Genomic DNA, 22,924 nt, shown 5'->3' on the forward strand with positions numbered 1-22,924 from the left:
AGGGAGAGAAAGCCACACGGGGACCTCCCCCCCAACACAAGCAGATGGAGCCCTCTGTGGGGGATGGGCAGGGGTGACCAAGAGCCATCCCAACCCATCTCCCACAGGGGACTGAGCCAGCCCCATGAGGAGCCTGGGACGGGGCAGGGGTGGGCAGTGGGAGCCTCCCTGAGGAAGCAGCAAAGGGTGGGATGAAATGGGGTTTCCAGCCCGGAGACTTGACAGAAGATGCCTGACCTAGCGTGAGACGTGACTCAACACTCTGACTTGTGCTGAATGAGGTAGTGCCATCCCGACCTCTCCAGGCAGGGTCTGTCTGTGCGGAGAGGAGCAAGGCCTTATTCCCAAGACCCCAGATGATGGAAAAGGGGCCAAGAGCCAGGATGTGAGCTCCCAGAATGCGACAGAAATGAAATGAAAAAAATGAAAGAGGGTGGGCTGGACTGCAAAGAATTCTGGGTGTGGGGGGCTGTTGAGCTGAGCAGTGCCTTCCAGCGACAATTCTGATCTTGATACTTGGTTGGAGACAGGGACCTTTCCCCCATGACCACCCAAAGCCCGGGACACAGGGGACCAGCTAGACAGAGGGCCTCGGGGCTTCCAGGGGCACACGTGGGTGACGCGGCTGGCTCTGGGTGGGGAGGTGACCCCTGCGGGGCTCGGCAGGGACCACCAAGCTCCAGCCTCAGTGTGTCCCTGGAGCAGCAAACATAGCACAGGAGTCGGGGGGCTTCCGCCTTGGGGACAAGGGCGGGGCTGTGGATCCGTCTTCTCGGCCTGGACGCACTGACCGCTCCCCGCAGGGCCTCCCTTCTGGAATCACCCCGGCTCGGCAGACCAGGACCAGGACCAGGACAGTGGGTGGGAGGCAGGTGCACTCAGCAGCGGGCCCCGTGGCGGGCGCGGCCACCTCCTCTCCACGGGACCCCCAGCCCCTCTCCTCGGCAGGACCCCCCGGGGCCGTGCGTGCCCATCTAAATCTCCATGTCCACGGGGCGGATGTTGCCTGTCTTGTGCTCTCGGACCCACAGCTCCCTGTCTTTGGCTGGATCCACTTTTCGAAGCAGCTGGTCCACAGGCTCAACTGTCTGCAAGGGACGGAGAAGGGGTCACAGTCAGAGCCTGCGGCCGTGCCGGGGACAACAAAGGCCCCTGCAAGGTTTGGCGGTGCACAGGGGTGTGAGAGCGGAGAACCCCGGGGCTCTCGTCCCCACGCTGCGTCTCGTTCACTGCACTCTGCCGCGAGCCCGAGGGCCTGCGTGACCGGGCAGGGGGCCCCAGGGCTCCAGGCCCGGGACCACCCCCTCCACCTGTCCCCACCTTAACATCCCAGGACAGGGCCGATGGAACGTTAGCTTCAGGGAATTTGAACGTTTCTGGATTATTTATTTATTTTTTGGCAAGAAATTTGCCAGGGGAGGCAATAAGGTCTCAGCTCTTTTAACTGTCACGACCTTCTCTGTCCTTGGGCTGAGAGCTGGCGCGTGGGATGACCCACGCAGGTGCCCAGGATGGTCCGTGAGCCCATCCCACGGGCCCATGCACCTGCCACCCCCCAACCGTCAGGACAGAGGCATTTGGAGGGGCTGCTAACCCTAACCCTAACCCTGCCCGGCGCCCCTCCCCCACCCCTTCCCGCCGGGGTCCTGCTGGTCTTGGTCCTGGACAGGCGACTCACACTTTGGTTGAACATGTCCGTCTCGTGCCTCAGCTGTGTGTACTGACAGAGGTGCTGCCGGATCATCTCCACCCTCTCCACCTCCAGCCGCTCCAGCTCCTGCCCGGCGTGGTTGGGAGGGGAGAGACGGGACACAGCCCTGAGCCCAAGCCCACAGCGTGGGGGACCCTGCCCCCACGCAGGTCCCAGCCTACCCTAGCCACACAGCACAAGTCACCGCCTGCTTCAAACGGGTCCCAGGGGACCCTTAGGGGGCTAAAGCCCCCCAGCATCCAGGGGGCAGGGGAGAGGTTGGGGGAGGGGAGATGCAGGAGCTGCGGTTTCCCGACTCCTGCTCTGCGGGACGTGGTGGGTGCTAAGAGCTTTGTGTGCATTACTTAACTGTCTTCTGTCATTTTTTAAGAGAGAGGTTCTTATCTGTGACATCACTTGCCCAAAGCCCAGGGCATTATGGGAGGAGTGGGGTTCAAACCAGGGTCTGGGTTCTGCCGCAGGGCAGCCCCGGCCCCGGTTCCCCGTCAGGTTGGACACGAGTCGCATGTAGAGATTCTGTGTCTCGGGCTCTTGGGGCTTTGTCCCTGGGCCTCTGCCTCCTCTCCTCTGTCCAGTTCAAGGGCAGACTAGAGACCAGGCCAGGGGACGTGGGGGTGGGGTACGCATGTAGGTGAAGAGTCAGATGGCCATGGTCAAATGGAAGAGAGAGGGCTTGTCCTTCGGTTTCTAGATGGTTCTGCATCTTTGGAATTTAGGGGATCAGGCTGCTATTCTGTGCACAAGTAGGTCACTGCCCAGGTGATTAACTGGGAAGAAGGGTAAAGCGGGGGGCTTAATTAGGAGATTAACCAGGAGGAAGACTAGGTCATGGTCCCTGGGGGAGGCCTCTCATCTGCTCCGGGGGGCGGACACCTGGGCACGCAGAGAGTTAGTCTGTCCTGTGCCGGATGGACGAGGCTGGCTTTGGGCAGTGGACGATGCAGTGGACTTGGCCCAAGTGCCAAGCACACTTCGTCGTCCAGCCCAACGGGAGCGCACTGAGGACAAGATGCTGTCCCTTCGTAAGAAATACTCGGGAGGTGCCCGGAGCAAGGGGGCGCTGCCCAGTCAGTTCTGACTCCTGCTTTCGGGTCAGGTCTAGATCTCAGGGTCGTGGGACTGAGCCCCAGGTCGGGCTCTGCACTCAGGATGGAGTCTGCTTGAGATCCCCCCACAACTGCCTCTCCCCACCGCGCTCTCTTTCTCTCTAAAATAAATATAAATACATCTTTAAAAAAATACTCAGGAAGACAAAAAAGGGGGTCTGATGCCTATTCCCTGCACTTCTTGATCAGAGACCTCCATTCCCATTTCTTCTAAACAGCTATCCCAACCTCACTCCGTATGTGTCCTCTGTCTAGGACGGGCAACCCTGCCGGGGATGGGTAGGGTCACGCTTTTCCTATAACTTGACTATTTGTCCTAAAGGCTCCACCGTATGCTTGGCTGAAGGCATCCTTGGTCAACTCTGACCCCTCCGGGGATAGCCCAAGAATAGTAGTAAGACCCAACCCCTGCCTGTGTTCACAGCTAGAAGTGCCAAAGCAGGATCTGAATCCACAGACTGGCCCAGAGTCAAGGTCTTGACCTCAGTGGTGGAGAGGATCTAATGGGCACTTCTGTGGCCACCTCTGCCCCATCCCCCACACGCCCGCCAGCATCCCCCAGGGCATCCTAAGCACCAGCCCCGCGTGGACAAGCTCTCACATCTCTGCTCACTCACCAACGTGGTGGTCACCATCTCTTCAAACCACTTGGACTGGGCTTGGTTGTAGAGGTCCACGCAGCGCATGAGGTCATCCCCTGGAAAAGACCATTAGCCACCATCACACTCTGTCCTGTCCTCACCATGGCTGCCCTGCCCCATCCGTGCCTCATGCCTTCTCCTCTCCCTGGGTTGCGGAGGCCACTGGGAAGTGGAGGAAGGGGGAACAGAGACAAGGAAAGGGGAAACCCCTGTATCATGAGTGTCCATCAGAGCTTGACCCCAGATACCAAGAACCCAGGATGAAGGTTTCTCAGTATGTGTGTGTGTGTGTGGGGGGGTGCTCCTAGGAACCCCCCAATCCTACCATGAACCCAAGAAATCCTTCCCTCTCTAAAGATGGCACTTTCATTTGACACTGGAGAGTCTTTCTCAGTTAAAACGTGTTATAAGCAACTTAGAAGGAGTCAAGCATTAAAGAAGAGTCTGGAAGTTGCACGTGTGTGCATACGTGTGCCGGAATGTAATTCCAAAACACAAAACAAAGTGTCTGACGGTCTGCGGCTCACTCACACACACGGGTACGCTACGCGCCAAGCCCAGGACAGTGGCCACTTTGGGCGACAGGGGATAGGTGGGAGGGAGTGAGCTCTTCCCGCCACATTTAATTTCACAAAAGAGAGATGTGAAACCCACTGAACTCTTCAGTCTTGACGGCTGGTCTGCTATTTTCCAGAAGGCAGGTACACGTGAAACATCTTGTAATTAGGAAGAAAACAAACTGTACAACAGGTGCAAGCGTGACCGCTGCGCGCCAGCCCCAAGAACCTTGGTTTTCTGACTGTCACGGGGTTCCAGAGATGGTGGGGAGTCACGGTCTGTGTTCTCAATGGGCAAAACTCGGGAGCCAGCCCCAAGCTAACCGATTCGCTCTAAACCTAGTAATTGCCGCGGATTCAAAGTTATACCTCTAACCACATCCCTTGGGTTCATGTGTATCCTGAAATGGAAGTGAAAGAAATCAGGGAGACGCATGTCCACGTGACCCAGGGCCCAGCTCAGCAGCCCCCTCCGACGAACCACCCCACTCGCTGGGAGATGAGCCTGAGGAACAGAACCCAACCATGGGGTCCTGATCCATCACCAGTGAATGGGTCCCTGACCTCAAGAAGGACTGACTTGGAGAGAAGAGAGTACATACGTCACTGCAAACACATTCCCACCAGGAGCCCATGAGCCCGGGCCTGACCAACAGCGGTGGGGGGCGGTCAGCATGTCCCTCTACAAACCTACAATACTCAAACCCCCACTGCCCTCTTTGTCGACCCTGATCTTGAGAACATGCTTTGGAATCGGGTAGCTGTAGGAGACGGTGTCTTCTGTCTACGAAGCCAGCCTAAGGGTACCCTTCGGAACAGAAGGAATTAGGGTCATGGCTTCTGGACCCGGAATATCTGGGCTGTCCTACCAGCTCCACTGTCTGGTAGCTGTGCGATCGTGGACGAGTCAGTTAACCTGCCTGTGTGCCTCAGGCTCACCACCTACAAAATGGGAGAGCAACGGTACATCTACGGAGTGACGGGAAGATTAAGAAGTCGCGACATGTCTAGTGTTTGCAACGGACGCTGGCGGAGTTGGCACAAGAGTAACATGAGCTACAGTGACGGCAATGATGACAAAATGCAATCCAGCCCCGCGAGGACCCAGAGGTGTGCCCTTCCAGAGGCTTTGGGAAAGAGGACGGAGGAGAGGAAAGGGAGGGACAGAGGCAAGGAAAAAGAGCGGGCATCTTCCCGGTGAGGGGCCATCCAGGAACATGGGGACAAGCAGTGTCTTTGGAAGAAGAGATGGTGGGATCCTGGGTCCCAGCGCTCTAGGACTGTCACCATCTGTGAAGGGTACAGAAATACCCCCCGCTCCCCGCAGAAAGACTGGGGGGGCTTGGACGTGGACGCCCTGAGGCAGAGGGCCTGGCGCCCGGCACACAGATAGGGTTTTGGAAAGGTAGAATTTTTCACAGAGATCCAAGGACGAGGATGGGTCACTTCTGTCATAGCGTAACTCCAAACTGAAGAGCTGAGACACCGTGTTACCTGATTAACCCACAATAACCCAATACACAAACAGCAAGACCAGAAATCTCTACTGCTAGGCAGGGTTCTGGCTGGCGGAAACATCAACATTCTTCTGAAATTGGCTGAAATGGACTAGAAAGTGCAAAGAGCGAGATTATGTAGAATGTGAGAGAAATGAAAATAAAAAGCTAATTACCGAGACTATGAGAAGGACAGCAAGATACCTAGGGTACGAGAGAAATGAAAACACACACAAAAAAATCAAAACTTGAGGACCAAGGCCAAAAGCAGTGGTGTGAGTTCAAAGAAACACCTGGCGGCTCAAATATGCATGTGTTTACTTCTTAAACCTGGAGCCAAAGAAAAAATGCGATCGGAAATATATATATTGAAAAAGTTCTTTCTAAATCACAAAACCCAGAACTTATAACAAGAGGAAAAGACCGGGGGTGCCTGGGTGGCTCAGTGGGTTAAAGCCTCTGCCTTCGGCTCAGGTCATGATCCCAGGGTCCTGGGATCGAGGCCTACGTCCGGCTCTCTCTCGGCCAGGAGCCTGCTTCCTCCTCTCTCTCTGTCTGCCTCTTTGCCTACTTGTGATCTCTATCTGTCAAATGAATAAATTAAAAAAAAAAAAAAAAGACCGTTCTACCAAAAATTTCGAGAAGAAAACAAGCCGGGTCAGGGAGGGCATGGAGAGAAAAGAAAGGAATATAAAGAAAAAAAAAAGGTAAATGGCAACCTTGGAAAAATATTTGCAATTCAAACCGCAGGAGTTTAATTTTCCTGACCTATCATTCATTGCCAATCCATCCGTCAGAATAAAAGAAACACGGGAGAGGACGGGAGTTCATTGGTTCAGTTCACAGAAAAAAGTCACAGATGACACAGAGAAGTCAATTTTCGAAAAGCTCAAATTCACTCAAAAAGGAACGTACATCGCCAACAAAACAGTGGTTCTCACCAGACAGCTCGGATGGCGGAGTCTGGTCTCATGCAGTGCAGACCAGAGCTTAGGGGACGGGCATCCCTTACACGCCCACAGTGGACACACCTCTCCAGAGAGCAGTTTGGAACCAGCCACGTAAACAAACCCAACGCTCTGACCCGGAAACTCACATCCACGCTCTCTACCTCCACGGACTGAGACTCACAGACACGCAGCTACAGTGACAACATCGTTGAACACCCACCGACCATCTCAAAGTCCTAGAAGAGTCCATCACGGGAAACATGGAAAAAAAAAAATTGGGGGTCTGATCTCAGCACACGAGAACATCATTCGACCACTGAGAAAGTCTTACGTATGGGATCAGATGGGTAAATAAACATACAAGTGACAGAACTATCTCGAAGCTACATTGGTAAAAATATAAGTTCGGGACATAGACGAGAAGCTCATCTAATGAGTCTACATTTAAATATTAAGAAAACATTTTTAAGAATTCAGACATGAGGAAGTGTTGATGGTGATTATCCTCTAACGGATAAGATTTTATATTAAGTGCTGGTTACCTTTTTTATTTTTGGCCAAGCGGCGACCTAATTTTATTTTTTAAAATAATGAAATAAGTTGAACAAATTGAAATAGGCTCTCCCCGTCCTGGGTTTGCCTTCCCAATCCCCGGTTAAGTATATTACGCCTTCTATTTCTGGATCCGGTTATCACCACCAGGTTAAGATCTTTGTCCATCAAATGTCGAGTCTACACTACACTGCTCTGTGACTATTTCTATACCACTGTGTTGTCCCGTCCAGACGGTGGCTGCTCCGTCCTGTAATGAGTTTAACTGTGCCAGAGCACCAGAAACTCAGGTGAGAAGGGAGACCATCTGATCCAAACCCTAACGACAGCACGCGCTTTAATCCCAGAAAGCCATAAACAGCATTGTCCTGGCGTGACCTTCAACTTGGATGTCCTGAAGAAATACAGACTAAGTCTTTCTTGCCTTTTTTTTTTTTTTAACTGGTTCTAACAGGCCGTCCTCCCCCTCCTTGTGCATCGGCTAGTTTTTGCCACACGGTGGAAACAGAAACCAACTCACTGGAGGGAAATCTTTGCAGGAGACTCTGAAATCCGGTTCTTTTGTGGGACAAAATGTCAGACTCTGTGGCGGGGGCAGGGGTCCCCCTGATCACCACAGGGCAGCCCTGGAGCCTCACTCGCTGGGGACATGGCAACGCTGGGTAGACGGGAGGCCTGAGTTCTGGGCACGGGGAGGAGTTTCTCCACCTCCTGACCTGAGCTCCACATAAGTAGGGCCTGGACACAGCGCCATAGCCCCCAACCCCAGCCTGGTCCTGGGACGCACCTTGCTGGCACTCCACCTGCCAGCCCCCTCTTCCTGCGCCTCTGAGGCCCCGGGGGAGGGGCGGAGGGGCGGGGCGCCCGCGGCCACACTCACCAGCCTGCGTGGACTTCCTCCGTGCCTTCTTGATGTCCTCCTCCGTCTTGTTGCTCAGCTTGATCTCCAGCTGCTGGGTCTTCATCTCCAGGTCTCTCTGCCGCTCCGTGAGGGCCTTCCGGGCCTGGGGTCCAACGACACAGGGAAGCTGCTCACGGGGCTCTGAGCCGGGACGGCCCTGCAGGTTCCGCGGCCCGGCCTCCCCTTTGCTGGGGAAGGGTCCTCTCTTCTCCCCGTGTTCGTGGACATTTTCCCCAGCAGTGCTGAGCAGATGACGGCACCTGCCACCCCATTTTGGAGCCAGAAGGGCCCTTCTATGGCCGCAACGGGCAGGGGCTGGATGTGCCCCCATCCCACACCCCACCCCGAAGCTGGAGGCTAGCATACCCCCCCATCCCCACCCCCAACCCACCACCCGGGGACAAAGGCCTCTGCCACCAGGCTGGGCCCCCCAGGCCCCTACCTTCTCCACCGCAGCATAGCGGCTGGCCAGCTGCTTGCGGAGGTCGGCGATGTGGTGGTCACACTTCTTCATGTCCTTCTTGAAATTCTCTCGGAAGTTCATCAGAGGTTTCTCCACCTCGCTGTGCAGCTGTTGAGGACAGTGGGGGGTAGGGGGGACACGCTTAGGACCCCAGGGCATCAGCGGTGCAGGAGGGAAGATGCAAGGAGCCACGCATCAGGTCTTGGGTTGGGGGGTCGCCTTAGCTGGCTAGACCCCAGGATTCACACCAACAGACCAACAGCTTAGTGTCCAAACCTTTCCGAGCCCTTTGCCGGTGGCCTCCTGCCCTTCCGGGGACCCACGGCTTCTCACGGGACTTTGCTTGGGTCCTGAGCCGATGCTGCTGACTTTCCAAAGTGGGATTTTTCTGGGGGCAGAAGCCAAGCCACCATCTCCTCATCCCCAAGCACGGAGCACAGTGACTGCCACGTGTGGGCCATTTAATGAGATGAGCTTGGGTCAGTTCTGTTTGCTCAATGTCTGCTATGAGCCAGGTGCCTGAGGCGACAAGGATGGTCTGGACACGGCTCAGAGCTCGAGGAAGCCGTGGTGGGAACCCCGCACAAGGCCGGGAGGAACTCACTTCTCCAGCCCACATGGAGACAGGTGTACCTTCCCTCCGGGTGGAGGGAGCCGGCCTCCTACTCCTGAGAGCCAGAGAGGGGCTGGGTTCTCAAGCACCTTCTCTTCTCCCTATCCCACTCCCTTCGTAAGGAGAGCTTTTCCAGATCAGTGTGGACCTGCTGTGGTCAGAGCCGGGGGAGCAGCCCAGAGCCCAGGCGACAGGCTCTCAGACTCAGCCTCCCAGAACCCCCCAACTAACCCCCCGGAGCCCCCAACTCAGCTCCCGGAGCCCCCAACTCAGCATCCCAGAGCCCTCTGACTCAGATTTCCAGAGTACCTTGGCTCAGATTCCTAGAGTGCCTTAGCTCAGCCTCCCGGAGGCCCCCGACTTGGCCTCCTACGGCCCTCTTCCAGCTTTCCAGGGTCCCTCGCCCTGCACCTGTCCCTGAAGCACCTCTGGAAGGCTCAGCTGAACTTCCCTGAACACAGGACCTCCCAACACGGGTTCTACTGCTTCTCTTTCTTCCTCCTCACCAGACTCTTGCCACACTCCCTTTTTCTCCAGAGCCCCCAGGACTTCCGTGTTTGTAGCCCTAAACCACCAAATACACGTGACTGTGAGTTCCGAGAGGGCAGGAGACCTGCGGGCTTTGTCCCGCTGTGTCCACAGCATCTGGTCGGAGATGGCGCGGGGCGGGTGCCCCTTTACTACCTGCGAGAATGACACAACCTTCAGTGCCCTATGCCTGGGAGAGAAGTGGATGCCTTTGTTGATGACCTTCAAAGGCTAAAAAGAGCACAAGCCAACCAAACACCGTGCCCCGCATGTAAATGCCTCATTTTTCTGAGCCCCCAGAAGCGGCCTTGCCTAGGAAGATAGCCCCACCTGCTGGCAGCCTGCGGGACATTACACACTTGGGAGCTGCCCAGAACTCGAAGGTCACTTTCCCATATAGATCAGGTATTGGCGGAGAAGTGGCCTCACTTAGTTGCCGTGGACATCTGCTCCTGTTTTTTTGGGGGGGGCGACTGATGAGGCTGAACTCAGTCTGTTGATTTGGTAACTCGGGGGTCGCTTTCCAAGGGCCTAGGAAGTGAATTGATTTCCAGAATTTCATGTGCCCAAGAGCTACCCAGAGGGTCAACATTCAGGATTCCTGGGTCCCAGCCCCAGGTCCTGTGGTCTGGGGAAGGGCCCCAGAACCTGCCAATACACCAAAATGTGTCCCCCAGATTCCAAACTGACTTCCTGGAAACGTAATGCCACTTGTGGTCACAGGCATGCCATCCCATAGACAGAAACCCACGGATTCTCCTATATTTTTAAGTGTTCTTTCAAAACACTAATTGTTTCTTTAAGAATGCTGGCTGGGTGTCCGTCCCTACTTGTTCTTTATGTCTGAGCACCTTAGTCTGCCCAGGGCCAGAAGGCCTTCCCGGACGCTTGCCCTCATGACCTTCTGAGCTGGCCTGAGAGTTGTGAAATCAGCTTAGTGGGGAGCATAGCGTCAGGACTGGCTTTTGGATTAGAAAGAGAGAGCACCGGAGTGCACTTTAGGCAGAAGGACAAGGGCGGCTTTGGGAAGCGTCTGTCTTGGTGATGCACGTGTGTGCGTATCTGTATGTGGCTATCTGGGCATGGGCGCCTGCATGTTGTGGCTGCCTGTGGGAAATGTGTGACTGGGGGTCCCAGTCAAATAAGCTTCAAGCCACTGATCTGGTCCAAACTCTTCATTTCACACATTAAAAAAAAAAAAAAAAAAAAAGCCGAGAAACACTAAGACTCACCCCAGGTCCCAAAGCTTGTTAGGGAAAGCCCCAACATAGAACCCAACGTCTCTTGACTCCCACTGTCCCCCTAAAATGTCCCGTCTGCACGCATGGTCTCTCCTGCCGGATTAGACTTCTCTTCCATCAGAAAGAATTTTCCCATTTTCCCTTCCTCAGCTGAAGCCAGGTATCACTTCCTTTGTATATGGCAATCTTGTTTTGTTAAGAGCTTTGTTGCCAGGAGTGGTGGCTGGAACCGGGAGACAAGCACGGTCTGAAAGATGGCTGACGAAATTGCATTTCTTAAAAGAGCACTCATCCCGCACCCTCCCCCGCTGCCCCGACAAGGAACATACGGAGCAGAATTTCAACGAGCCCTCTGGAAGCAGATGCTGAAATGGGTTTCGGGCATATTGGAACCCTACGATCCACGGCACAGGGATAAACTCCTTTGCCTTCAAGGAACCACTGTCCTCCCACGGGGCTGCTATCTGGTTCCTTAAGGCCACCAACACTGACGGACAGGCTGGGGGCAGCAGACGTCTCATCGGACATCTGGTTTCCGTGAACATTGGTCCCAAGTCCCCCTCCCCACCCCCCATCGGCAGCATGTGGAAGTCCCCTGTGCCTTAAATGCCACTGGTCTGCCCAGAGAGAAGGTCCGGGGGGGCAAGTGGCTGATTGACTAAGTCTTGCCCTTTGCTTCCCCCGGAGCAGAGCTGGAGGCTGTGTGACCATGAGCCTCAGTGGAGCCTTGATTTGCCCCCCCTCATTTGTGATATGCAGATGCTAACTGGCAAGATGGTGGATAAAACCAAGGCCAAGGAGTGATTCCCTGCACATAACCCTCTAGAACGCTTACCCACTGGGATACTCTAATACAACAAACGTGTATTTTGGCCTTTGTCCCCGGCTCCCAGACAGAACTCCTGAAAGCGCTGTAACTCTCCTGAGCGGTTAGAGGCGAGGGGCATCTTTTGAGCTAGTATCTGGTCTCTGAGACAAAACTCCTAAATCCCTTGGCTTTTCCTGGATGAGAGAAGCATCATTCGTTCTAATGAAGTGACCTTGGTGGTCTCCCGGAGAGCTTCAGGATGGGGGTTGGGTCATCGGAAAGCCCAAGCCATGATTAGAAGCTTCAAACTTCCCACCCCTCCTCGAACCCCTGGGGAGGGAAGGGGACCCGGAGGTGGAGTTAATAAGCGATTATCCCCACGGGATAAAAACTCTACAGAAATCTATAAATCATCGGGTTTGGAGAGCTTTGAGGTTGGTGAGTTGGTCAAGCCCATGGGGACACAAGCTCCTAAGCTCAGGGCTCTTCCGGACCTCGCCCTGCGTACCCCGTCACCTGGCTGTTCATCCGTATCCTTCATGATGTCCTTTAATACAGAATAAACCGGTAACCTAAGTACAGGTCTCCTTGAGTTCCGGGGGCCATTCGGCAAATTATCAAACGTGCAGAGGGTGTTGTGGGAGGCCCTGATGCACAGCTACATCAGACACAAGTGTGGGTCACCTCAGAATCCACTACTCGCAACAGACACCCTGTGGGACAGAGCTGCTCCCCACTGGGATCTGAGCTGGAGAGCATTTTGTCACCTGCTGAGCACCTGGAAACAAGACCGGAGGGTCCTGATGATGAACACCGGGTGCGCCAGGGTTCCTGGGGACCCAGCAGGTAACCTTGCCGAGGCTGGATTCAGCTCTCCTGCACAGAGGCAGCCTCCCCGAGCCATCTCCCCCAGCAGCAGAGACCCCCCTGGGGTCGGGACGCGAGAAGGGAGGCCTGAAGGGAACACTTCCCCATCGGCAGCTTGAAAATAACTACTTTGTGCAAGGCAGGAAAAAAGACCTCGTTTGACTGGTAAAAATTTCCCACCAAGGGCTTCCTGGCCGGGTTAGGGTGCCACTGTGAGCCCGGAAAGTCTCACTCATGGCTGAGTCATGGGTCAACCCAATCTCGGGGAGCTAACATCCTTCCGAAGCAGGGGACTTCCAACAGCACTGTTTTCTCCTCACCCCCCCAGATCTTTATAAAGCCCCTTCGTGGGTCCCAATCATGTGAGCCCTTCATTGTGCCTTCTCTGTGCAAGGGGACCATCCCCGGGTGGGGTGGTAAGATGTGTACAAAGCTGGAGTCCTGTCCTCCAACAGCGCACTTCCCATAGGGACCTCAAAACTCAGAATGGTGACTCTTATGAGGAAAGCTCTGGAGAACAGATGGAACCATGAATGCAGAGTGTGGGAGTCAGGGAGGAGCAGCCAGCCGCTTTGGGGAGATGCTACCTTCCTACGGTAGTAAAGGAGGCAGTGTGCCCTTCAATTTTAAAACGGGGGCTCAGAGTTTAAGTGCTTTGCCGAGCACCTTGTCGGGCTGATGTGTCTGGCTGGGGGCAGTGGAAAGAGCGTGAACCCCAGGAAGCAAAGGTCCCCGAGAATGGTGCTACCCTAAGGTGCTACCCTTTCTTCCTTTAAAAGGCGACCATGCTCGTGGTCACCCCATCAGTCATTCACACTTTAGTATGAATTATTTCCTTTAGACACTGGGTTTATTTTTTCCCCTGAAGAATAGATGAGAGCCTGGGATGGAATTTGGTGATTCTGAGTGAACAGGACAGAAACCCCACTGTCCTCAAGGTCTGGGGCACAGTCTAGTCTCTCCTGACAGCATGAAGAAACAGAACATGCCCAGCAAAGGAGAGTGAGGGTCCCCTGAGGGACTGAGGGGTACCCACCCTCACCTCACAGAGCTGAACGCTAAACTTGGAGGAATTTTCTGAGCTGGTTGCTAAAGATGGCCATCATTAAAAATGCAATGGTCTGCACTTAGCAAATTATATTAAAAACAAAGGTAATAAGTATTTATAACTACTAACCCTTATCAACCTTTTAGGACTCTCCGAGATGCTGATGGACATTTATGCCTCCTGATGCTACCGTCTGGGGACAGTGGGTACCCTGGCTGATGGTTGCTTTTGTGCCTCTGGTTCCCCGCACCAGAAATCCACACCATGGACCACGGAAAGGGGCCGGCGGGACACACTGGAGAGACCACGGCAAGCCCCTCAGCAGTACATGGCTGCACAGAACCAACCCAGAGAGGCCACCTTACCTTGGCGGAGAACTTGAGATGGACTTCCGCCTCATCCGCAAGGCTCTTCTTCACCTGGGCCCATGCTTCTCCCAGGGACCTACAACACAAGGGAGAACATCAGACCCGGATCAGAGATCTCAGCAACCCCTCCCGGTGGGGGGGTGGATAGCCCAAACCAAGCTGAGGGGCAGGTGCTAGCAGAGGCTGGGGAAACATCTGGAAACTCAGAGAAGCCGGGGAGAGGCAAGAGGAAGATGGGGTACAGCCGCAGGCGGGGAGCCTGGACACCTGCGTGTTACTGTCACTGTGTCTTCCCGGGGCCCACCCCTGGCTCCTAGATGGACAGTGCAAATGCTTGTTGGTCTATCCAGGAAGAAGGCCAGCCGCCTTTTCAGGGAGAAGCCGTCTGCAAACAGAAGGTGCCACGAAAGGGTGCCTGGGTGGCTCAGTTGTTTAAGTGTCTGGTTTTGGCTCAGATTGTGGTCCTGGGGTCCTGGGGTCCCGGGATGGAGTCCTGTGCCAGGCTCTCTGCTCAGATAGGAGCCTGCTTCTCCCTCTCCCTCTGCCATTCCCCTCCCGGCCCCCGCCTGTGCTCTCTGGCTCTATCTGTCAAATAAATAAATAAAATCTTAAAAAAAAAAAGGGGTGCCGCAACAGCCCTGCCTGCAGATAAGCCTCCAGTGGTCAGACTTCCAAGGGGGAGCGGAGACAGACCCCCAGGCTGCCTCTCACAGACACCCACGCAGCAGGAAAGGCCATCCATCCTCCTCCACAGAGGCGGGGCTCCTGCCAGTCCTGAATCTGGGCTGGGAGCTCTGGTGCTGCCCACACCTTCCTGGAGGAGGACAGAGTCCTGAAAGCTAATCACTTTCTACTCCAAGGAGACGTCTCAAACAGAAGCGATCTCCCGAAATCCCCAAGGCTTTCACAAGCGGCCCTGGTGCCCTTCACGATTTGGAACCCCTGAGCCTCGATTTGCTTCCAGCAATACCCATGGGTCCTGGCTCCAGACCTCTTCCCCAGCCAGTAAACCCAGGCTGACCCTGCAGGTGCCTCCATTTCATCAAAAAGCCACCTGCCCCCCGAGAATCCATAAAACGTGAGTGGGGTGGCAAAGCTGATGTAAAAAGGCAGCATGGGCCTCCAGCGGGGCCACCAGCAGCTGAGAACTGCCCAAAAGAACAAAACAAGTCTCTGTGGCCACTGTCCCAGCCTGTCTGGTTGTGGTGCTGGCTCATGGGAAAGGAAAGGACTGAGCAATTCTTTCTAGGAGTCTGGCAGCAGAGAAAGGTCCCCTGGGGTGGTCCTGGCTGGGGATCCCTGGGGAGCTCATTGGAGAGTGGGAGTGAGGAATGGGGTGCTCCAAGCTGGTTTGCAAGGGCTTGAGCTTCTGGAAGCTGGGCGGCTTGGCCCCTCCCCCGATTTGGCAGATGGGTGGGTGGGGAAGGAGGGGGAAGGAGGGGTAAGGAAAGGAAAGTTGGGGGGAAGGAACAGTCGTGGGGGTCATGCCGATAGGAGAACAGGATACCAGGTCCAGAGACAGACACCCAGATACAGGCAAGTTACGTGTAACAAAGGGGCCAAGCAGCTCTGTGAGGGACGGAGGATGGTCTCAGCAAAAGGGCAGAGACAACTGTATATCCACAGGGCAAAAAAGAGAACTCTCGACCCTCACCCGATGCCCTACATGTGGATTATGTCAAGATGGATCACAGACCTAGAGCAAGAGCTGGGCGCCATGCAAAAGCAGGCCTGGGAGGAATGGGAACTCAAAAGAAGGCGGACAGAGAGTGTCTGTCCCTGCAGCCGAGCTACCCACGAGCCTACAAGGAAGAGCTCGGAAGCCAGAAGGGCCCTGGGTGGTCCAGAGTCTGAGCCTACTGTCAGCAGGGAACGAGTTCCATAAAATCCTGCCCCAGGACCGCCTTAGGAGCCTTAGAATGTCACCTGGGCGAGGCTGTGGGAAGGGGGAAGCCCAGTGTCAGGCTCCGGTCAAGATCCTGGCCCCGCCCCCAGGCTGGGCATTCACAGGTGGGCGGACACTGCTGCAAACGCCCAGAACTCCGCCGTCCACCTGCCCCCCCCACCCAACGCCAGAATTCCAGGCCCCCTGGAATTCAGGAGAAAAAAAAAAAAAGCAATTTAGAGATTCTCTCACTTGAAGACAGATTTTTTTCATCTGGTGAGAGGTTAATGAAAGAAATAAAACCTGACATACATTTCCATCACAATGCAGTCTGAGGCATGTCCAATGGAAACGCACGCCACTGTCACCATTACCAACGAGAAAAGACCCAAATCCCATTTCCTTCCCACACAGGCGAGAAAGACGGGAGACGGAATAAATAACCAGCGCACAGACCCTGCGGAATCGGACCTGGGCGCAGCGCCCGATGCCCGCCCCTCCCCCACCAGCATCTTCCTGGACTGCCCCAGGGTTCTGGGCTCCGGCACCCCGCTCATGTCCAAAGCTGTGTGTCAGTGCCAAACAGCACCGCTGCACATTGTGGGGGGGGGGGACCCCACGTGTTCACCCCTCATACACACACTCCGCTGGGAGGCGTGTGTGTGTGCAGCCACGACAGCAGGGGATGCGTTCATGACCATGTTGCAGGGGCACAGCGTGCATGCAGGCGAGCGGGCGTGTGCTGCTCGGCCTGTGTCTGTAAGGGCATGTGTGTGCACGGCGTGGCGGCGCAGGCCTGGCGCGTGCAGCGGGGAGCATATGCCGAGCCCGCTGGCTGGTTGCAGTGTCCTTGGCAGTGGCCCAGGCCGAGGAGATGGAAGCCGGAAGCCTCGAGAGCAGCACTGCATTTGCAGGGCAGGGGATATCTAAGAAAGCCTCCGTGCCAGGGTGGAGGGGGGACACCCCCCATGACCCCCTCTACTGACCCCACCCTCGCTTCCTACCCCCATCTCAGGGCCCAGTGGGCGGGGTGGAAGGGGGCCACCGGGGGTGGGCTCATTTCTGCAGAGGAGCCCCTTGGGCCTGCAGGGGCCGCCCTGTGGCCCACGGGGTCGGTGGCAAACCACACGGAGGTGGCCTCTTGGCTGCACAGCGAGCCCACGCAGAGAGGCCGGAATGAAAGCCACATGGGGCTGGCACAGCCGGTTCCCTGAAGGCTTCAAGGTGTGCGGGCGGCCCTCTGATGACCACAGCCACCCAGGACAGGACGACCTCCGTCCTCAGGACTCACTTCCCCTTGCAGGAGGGGTTCCAGCACAGCCTCCCCCAGAGCGAGGTAGGCACTGGGGAGAAGACCTGGCGGGGCCTTTCAGCTCTCCCCTCCCAAGTCCGGTTGCCTTTATGATGGAGGCAAAAATCCACCTTAGGTGAAACTAATTGTTTTAAAGAGGGCGATCCAAGGGCACTAGGTATACGCACTATACTGTGCAACTCTCACCTCTACCCTGGTCCAAAACATGTGTATTCCCGTTATGGAGCCCCCAAATCCATATGCTGAAGACCCACACCCCAAATTCATGTGTGTGTCCCCCCCAAAGTCACATGTTGAAGCCCTAAGCCCCATACCCCAGTGTAGCCCCAAAATTCATATGTTGAAGCCCTCAAGCCCCCACCCCAAATTCCACGTTTGTGTCCTCCCCAAAGCCACATGCTGAAGTCCTAAGCCCCCACTCCAAATTCATGTTTGTGTCCCCCCCAAACCCATATGTGGAAGCCCTAAGCTCTATACCCCAGTGTGGCTCCTCAAATTCATATATTGAAACCCTAAGCCCCCACCCCAAATTCAAATGGTGGTGTCTCTGCCAAAGCCACCCAGTGTGGCTGTTACTTGGAGACGGGGCCTCTAAGGAAGTAATTAAGGTCAAATGTGGTCAAAGGGGAGGGGCCTCTGATTCAATAGGATTCCTGTCCTTACAAGAAGAGACTCCAGGGAGCCTGTTCTCTCTCCACAGGGAGGGAAAACCATAGGGAGAAGGAGGCGACCTGCAACTCAAGAGGAGGGCTCATGCCAGACCCCAACCCTGCTGGCACCGTGATCTGGGACCTCCCAGCCTCCAGAACCAGGATAAATTACATTTGTGTCATGGAAGCCACCCGATCTGTAGGATTCTGTTACAGGAGCCCAAGCAGATGAATATGCACCCCCGAAAGGAAACCCCAAACCCGTGAAGCTGTTACCCTCCATTCCCCGCTCCCTAGGCAACCACCCACCTCATTCCACCTCCATGGCTTTGCCTATCTGCACATTTCATATAAATGGAATCCCATCACATGCACTCTTTTCATCCCACGTCTTTCACTTAGGATGTTTCTAAGCTTCATCCACACGGTAGCCTGGGTCAGGGCTGTTTCCCTTCTTACGGTGAAATAATACTGCATCACATATCCAGTGTGCATGGACACCATTTGTTCATCGGTCCGTCCCTTAATGGACCTCTGGATTGTTTGCCCGTTTTGGCTATCGTGGATCATGCTGTTATGAACACGTGGGTACATGTATTTTGTCTGAGTATCTGTTTTCAATTCTTCTGGGTCTGAACCTACGAGCAGAATTGCTGGGTCGTACGGTAATCCTGGTTCGTGTTCCTAGGCACTGCCAAAGTGTTTTCCATGGTGGAAAACACCATTTTACATTCCCAGGGCAGGCTTCAAGTCTTTGTCAAGAGATGAGCAGAGAAGCCTTAAGTCTTCCACCGCTAGGGACCCCTCTGTGGTTGGGAGGGTGGGACAGAGCCTCCCCCAGCCCAGGCTTGACCCAAGGAGGTCTGGACCACTGTAGCTGGAGAGGGAGGGGAGCCTGGGCTTCAGGCTCACGGGAGAGAATTCTAAACGAGGGCCTGGGTCCAGAATCCTCTCTCACCCGGTGTCTCACCAGCCTGCCCTCAGAGAGAGGGGTGCTGGGGTGAGTGTCTGGGGGGAGAGCGTCCAGCTAATAGGGCAGAATGGGTGGGAGGCCCTTGTCCACTAGAGAGAAGTTAATGTGGAATTTGCCCCCTCGGAGCCAGGTCTAGGCAAACTTCCCCATTTCAGTGGGACCGCGCAGGGATCAGGGATTGATGAGGAAGAATTCCCCCCTTCCTGTTGGTGGTTCCTCTCCATTCCCATCACCGTCCTCCCCACTCACCCTTCCTCCTGCGCAGCCAAGGAGTTCTGAGAGAGCTTAGCTAGGTTTTTCGCATATTCCTCTTCGATCTTTATCCTGCAAAGCGAGAAAACCCAACAGGTCAGCTCTCCAGTGCCAGATTGGGCAACCACCCACCTCATTCTGGCTCCGTGGGTCTGACCTGCAGTCCTAGCGCTTACTGACTGCAGATAGAAACCCACTAGACCACAGGCTCTGAGAGTTCAAGGCCCTTGTTTATCCACGCAATACACAGCAGGTGCTTAAAAAAATCTTCATTGGCTGGACAAACTTGCGCAAATCTCTATCTCCTCATCTATAAAAAAAGATGTTTCCATCTGTCTCCTGGGTCACGAAGAAGTGCTCCCATTCACACGGCTCCTAGCCCAGGGCTGCACACAGGAGGCCCTTAGATCAATGATGTAACTCATGATGGACCAACAGGGACCCCAGGGCTGTCTCCCTCCAGGCCCCAGAACCTGGGACCTAGGACCTCCTAAGTGGTGGCAGCCGCTGGGAAGCAGGAGCACCACCTCCCCCCTGCGGCCTCCCAGTGCCCCTCCTCCCTCCCTGTGCCTCCAGCTGTCAAGCCTGCAAGGGCACAAGTATTTCCATGGAAACCAGGCAGTGCCCAGAGCTGGGGCTGATCCCATTTCCCTAGAGAGGGAAGTTGCCTTGGATTTCACTTCCAACAGGGGGGCCCTTGACACACTTTCCAGGCAACTCTCTCGTGAGCGTTCTGTCTTATCTGGCCCGTGGTGTTCGAGTGTTGTCAAAGGCAACGCTCACTGCCTGACTGCTCCTCTGGGCTGCACTGGGACACCCGGGGCCACCCCTCTGAAGCCCCGAGCCCCATCACTCAGCAAATGGGGAAGCCCCAGAGACACTCCGAGGGCCGTAGCACCTGCTCCCGGCTGGCGGCTTCAGAAGCTGATGGCCTACAGGTGCGGTGATGTGGAATGGGGGTCCTCACCGAGCCCCCTGCCATCATTCTGAATAAGATTTTCTGCCTTGCCCCGAGAGACCCACAGCCACATTCCCTCTCTCACCGCTCTGCCCTCCCCGCCACCTCCGGTCGGGCTCCGGAGCCCGCTGGAGTCTCTCTCCTGTTCTGTCACTCCCTTGCCATCACTCTGCCCTCCCCAGGGTGACGCCGGTGGCCAGCATGCAAGCTCCAGCCCATGGCCAACACATCTCTCTCCTAGCTTCACATCTCCAAACCACCTCAATGCCAACCACACCTACCAGGCACGCCTTCCCCTCCAAGCCCTGCCCATCTGCCCTATGCCAGGGCCTCGGCAAGCCCCCAAACCCAGCACACTCCACCTCCGCTCTCGCCTCTCCTGGCTCAGGAGGGCCTCCCAAGAAAAGTCTGCATTGTTCACGGAAGGCCAGCATGTTCTGTAATGGCAGGTTCCATTTATTTGCTCACAGGACAAGTCAGGGCGTGTGTGTTCACACTCCACTCCATTCCCTGCCAGCGTAATAGCTCATAAAAGAGAGATTTGATGATACAAACAGAAAACAGGCCTCCTAAGGAAAAGAGGTGCTTTAAAATGCCAAAGAGTTATTATTACATTATTGTTATCATTAAAAAGCTTTCTTAAATACGTTGCCATTTGCTGTAAGTATGTCCAGCGTGCCCTAGAAACTCCGGGTGGCAAGTCGTGTGTATATGCGTGTGCACACGCGGGGTGTGTGTCTGCACGTATGTGCACGTGTGTGCTGGTAAGTGTGTACTTTACAGGATCTCAGACCTTGGAGGGACTGACAGGCGGGAAGGTGGAGAAGGAATTTTTTCTCCTTATACTTTTTCCTGTTTCTAACAGGCTGGATTGGTTTCCTCTTTTACATTCAGACAAACCATCCTTCAACAAAACCATTATTGTAGCCCCTGTGCTGGTCACAATGACCTCACCTGACGCTTCCATCTCACAGGAGCTCCCTGGATGCAGGGATGGGGAAGTGGGTTCTAGACGCCCAGGTCTGGGACACAGTTTGGGTTCAAAGATGAATTACAAGATAACATTCTCCTTTTTTGTTATGACAGGGACAGAGCTTCCAATGAGGGCCACACAGGAAAGTCAAGGAGCTAAGCAATCTGTGTGGGCAGACAGTAGGGAGTGGTGGAGACTGCGGCAAACCAGACCTCAGGCTCCCTCTCCAGGGCGTTGCCATCTGGCTCTGGCCCATTGTTGTGTGAGCCGTTCTTGCCAGACTTTCGGCCTTCTCAAGACAAGCCAGTTGGCCAGCTTGTAAGGTAAGATCTACCCATTAAAAAACAAAAAATGTTAGTCCAAACCTTAAACCGAGGTCTTAGCAACACATCTGCAAGTTAGATCTGTCCTAAGAGTCACAGCTGGTGCCCTGGGTCTCACGTTCCCCATGGCACAAGCCAGGCCCAGTGCTGGGCGGCCAGTGCTCATCCCAGCCGCTCCCCGACCTCAGACTCGGAGGGGCCAAGGGGGTGCTGTCTGTGGCCGTGGAAGCTGGAAGGGGCGTGGGCCTCACCTCTCCCGGATGAATTCTGACATTTCCTTCTGCATCTGCTTGCCCTTCAGTTGCTTCTGAAGCAGGAGCTCAAACCCAGCCACCGTGCCATTGCCTTGGGGGTCCTTCTTATCAGCCTAGAAGGGACACAGAAGCACGAGACATTAGGTGACAGGGGTGTCCAGAGCGGCAGGGAATGGAGCGTGGGGAAGGCCGTCCCCAAAGGGAACCAGGTGCCCCTGGAGATGGGACCTCAGCCCAAGAGAGAGGCTGTGCCCACTGTCCCACCTTGTGTCTCTCCTGCTGCCCCCACCCCCACCTTCACGGCACACTCAGACTTGAGCCCAGCAGCTGCTGCCCCTCCCCCACGCCCATGACCTTCGATTCTCCCAACCTGGGAAAGAAGAGGAAGAAGGGAGAGTGGCCAGAAACAGCAGCTCCCATAGGCCAACACCTACTGCTTCCCTCCAGGTAGCTGCTGAGGCTGGCAGGAAGCTCTGGGGAGTCTTGGTGGCCTGATACTCAGCTGGGACAGTCTGTGGCCTGAGGGGCAAGTGACCCTCACCGTAAGCCCTCTGGTCTCCTGTCAGCCCCCTGTACTGGCCAGGCAGTGGCACCCTCTCACATTCGTACCAGATCATAGGGGCTTCCGGGAGAGACCCGATTGAAGGGAGGCTGGAGCTCTGGAAAAGGGCAGGGTGCCAGGGTTGACATCCCAGCTGGGAAGCCTTGGGCGAGCTCTCCCCTCTGTCCAAGCCTGAGTGGCTTCATCTGTGAAGCTGGGGAATACTGGTGCCTGCCTCTGGAGGTCATTTCGGGATAAGTGACCTCTGGAAACGGCTTGGCACAGTGCTCGCCGGACACTAAACGCTCGGTAAGTGCTATCTAATATTTGTCCACTTTTAAGTAAGTTGGGACTCGGAGAAGATCTTCGGCCAAGTCAATGAAATGAGAGCTCAGTACTGAGTCCATTTTGCAAGCAAATACTCTCAACATTTCAAAACTTAATGTTGTCTTTTGTTTTGCTTGCACTTTCCTCAAGGACACCTGAATACCTCTTTCTTGCCTGCCCCTCCCCCAACGTCCTGCCTTCTGCCCAGAAGCCCCTAGGTTCACCCTTCCCTACAGGACATTCATTTCGGCTCTGAGACTTCCCGGGTACCCCACCTAAAGCCGTGGTCTGCCCCATTACAGCCCTTCCCCATCAGGAATGAAGAGTCAGATATTGGTACTTAATGGAAGGGGTTAAAAAGGCATCTTTTGATATCAGCAGGTGCATCAGTGAGGACCCTGTCCCAGGGTCCAAAAGACCTAGTCCTTGTCTCGGCTCAGCCTCCGGGTGACCCAGTCAGGCCTTCCCAATCCTAGGTTGTATCCCCCGCCCACCTATCCCCCTTTGCAATAGGACTGAGTTGCATCTCTAAGACCCCTTCCAGAGCAGTTTTAGGAAAAGGGAATTCTGGAAAGGGGTGGGTGATGCGTGGAGAGAAATCCACTTCCTATCATCAAGCATTTAAA

At 55.2% G+C, this 22,924-nt stretch overlaps 1 protein-coding gene across 8 annotated transcripts in view; it reads right to left on the reverse strand.

Moving 5' to 3' along the window:
- Window positions 1–414: 414 nt before the first annotated feature.
- The window catches only part of GAS7 (growth arrest specific 7), a 189,306-nt gene continuing 166,796 nt past the window's right edge, over window positions 415–22,924 (reverse strand). For 3 of the 8 annotated variants that reach the window (XM_032840036.1, XM_032840038.1, XM_032840040.1), the window contains 8 exons: window positions 21,428–21,543; window positions 18,920–18,994; window positions 13,848–13,926; window positions 8,357–8,485; window positions 7,894–8,017; window positions 3,435–3,514; window positions 1,679–1,777; window positions 416–1,088 (listed from right to left, as the gene is read on the reverse strand). In XM_032840036.1, coding sequence (XP_032695927.1) covers window positions 975–1,088; window positions 1,679–1,777; window positions 3,435–3,514; window positions 7,894–8,017; window positions 8,357–8,485; window positions 13,848–13,926; window positions 18,920–18,994; window positions 21,428–21,543 — 816 coding nt within the window. In that variant the 3' untranslated portion in view covers window positions 416–974. Of the gene's footprint in view, window positions 1,089–1,678; window positions 1,778–3,434; window positions 3,515–7,893; window positions 8,018–8,356; window positions 8,486–13,847; window positions 13,927–18,919; window positions 18,995–21,427; window positions 21,544–22,924 lie in introns of all 8 variants that reach the window. The other 5 variants (XM_032840041.1, XM_032840039.1, XM_032840042.1 and 2 more) reach the window with 3 other exon arrangements.

The sequence above is a fragment of the Lontra canadensis genome, unplaced genomic scaffold, assembly GCF_010015895.1.
Source record: "Lontra canadensis isolate GAN:19392208 unplaced genomic scaffold, GSC_riverotter_1.0 scaffold110, whole genome shotgun sequence".
NCBI lineage: Eukaryota > Metazoa > Chordata > Mammalia > Carnivora > Mustelidae > Lontra > Lontra canadensis.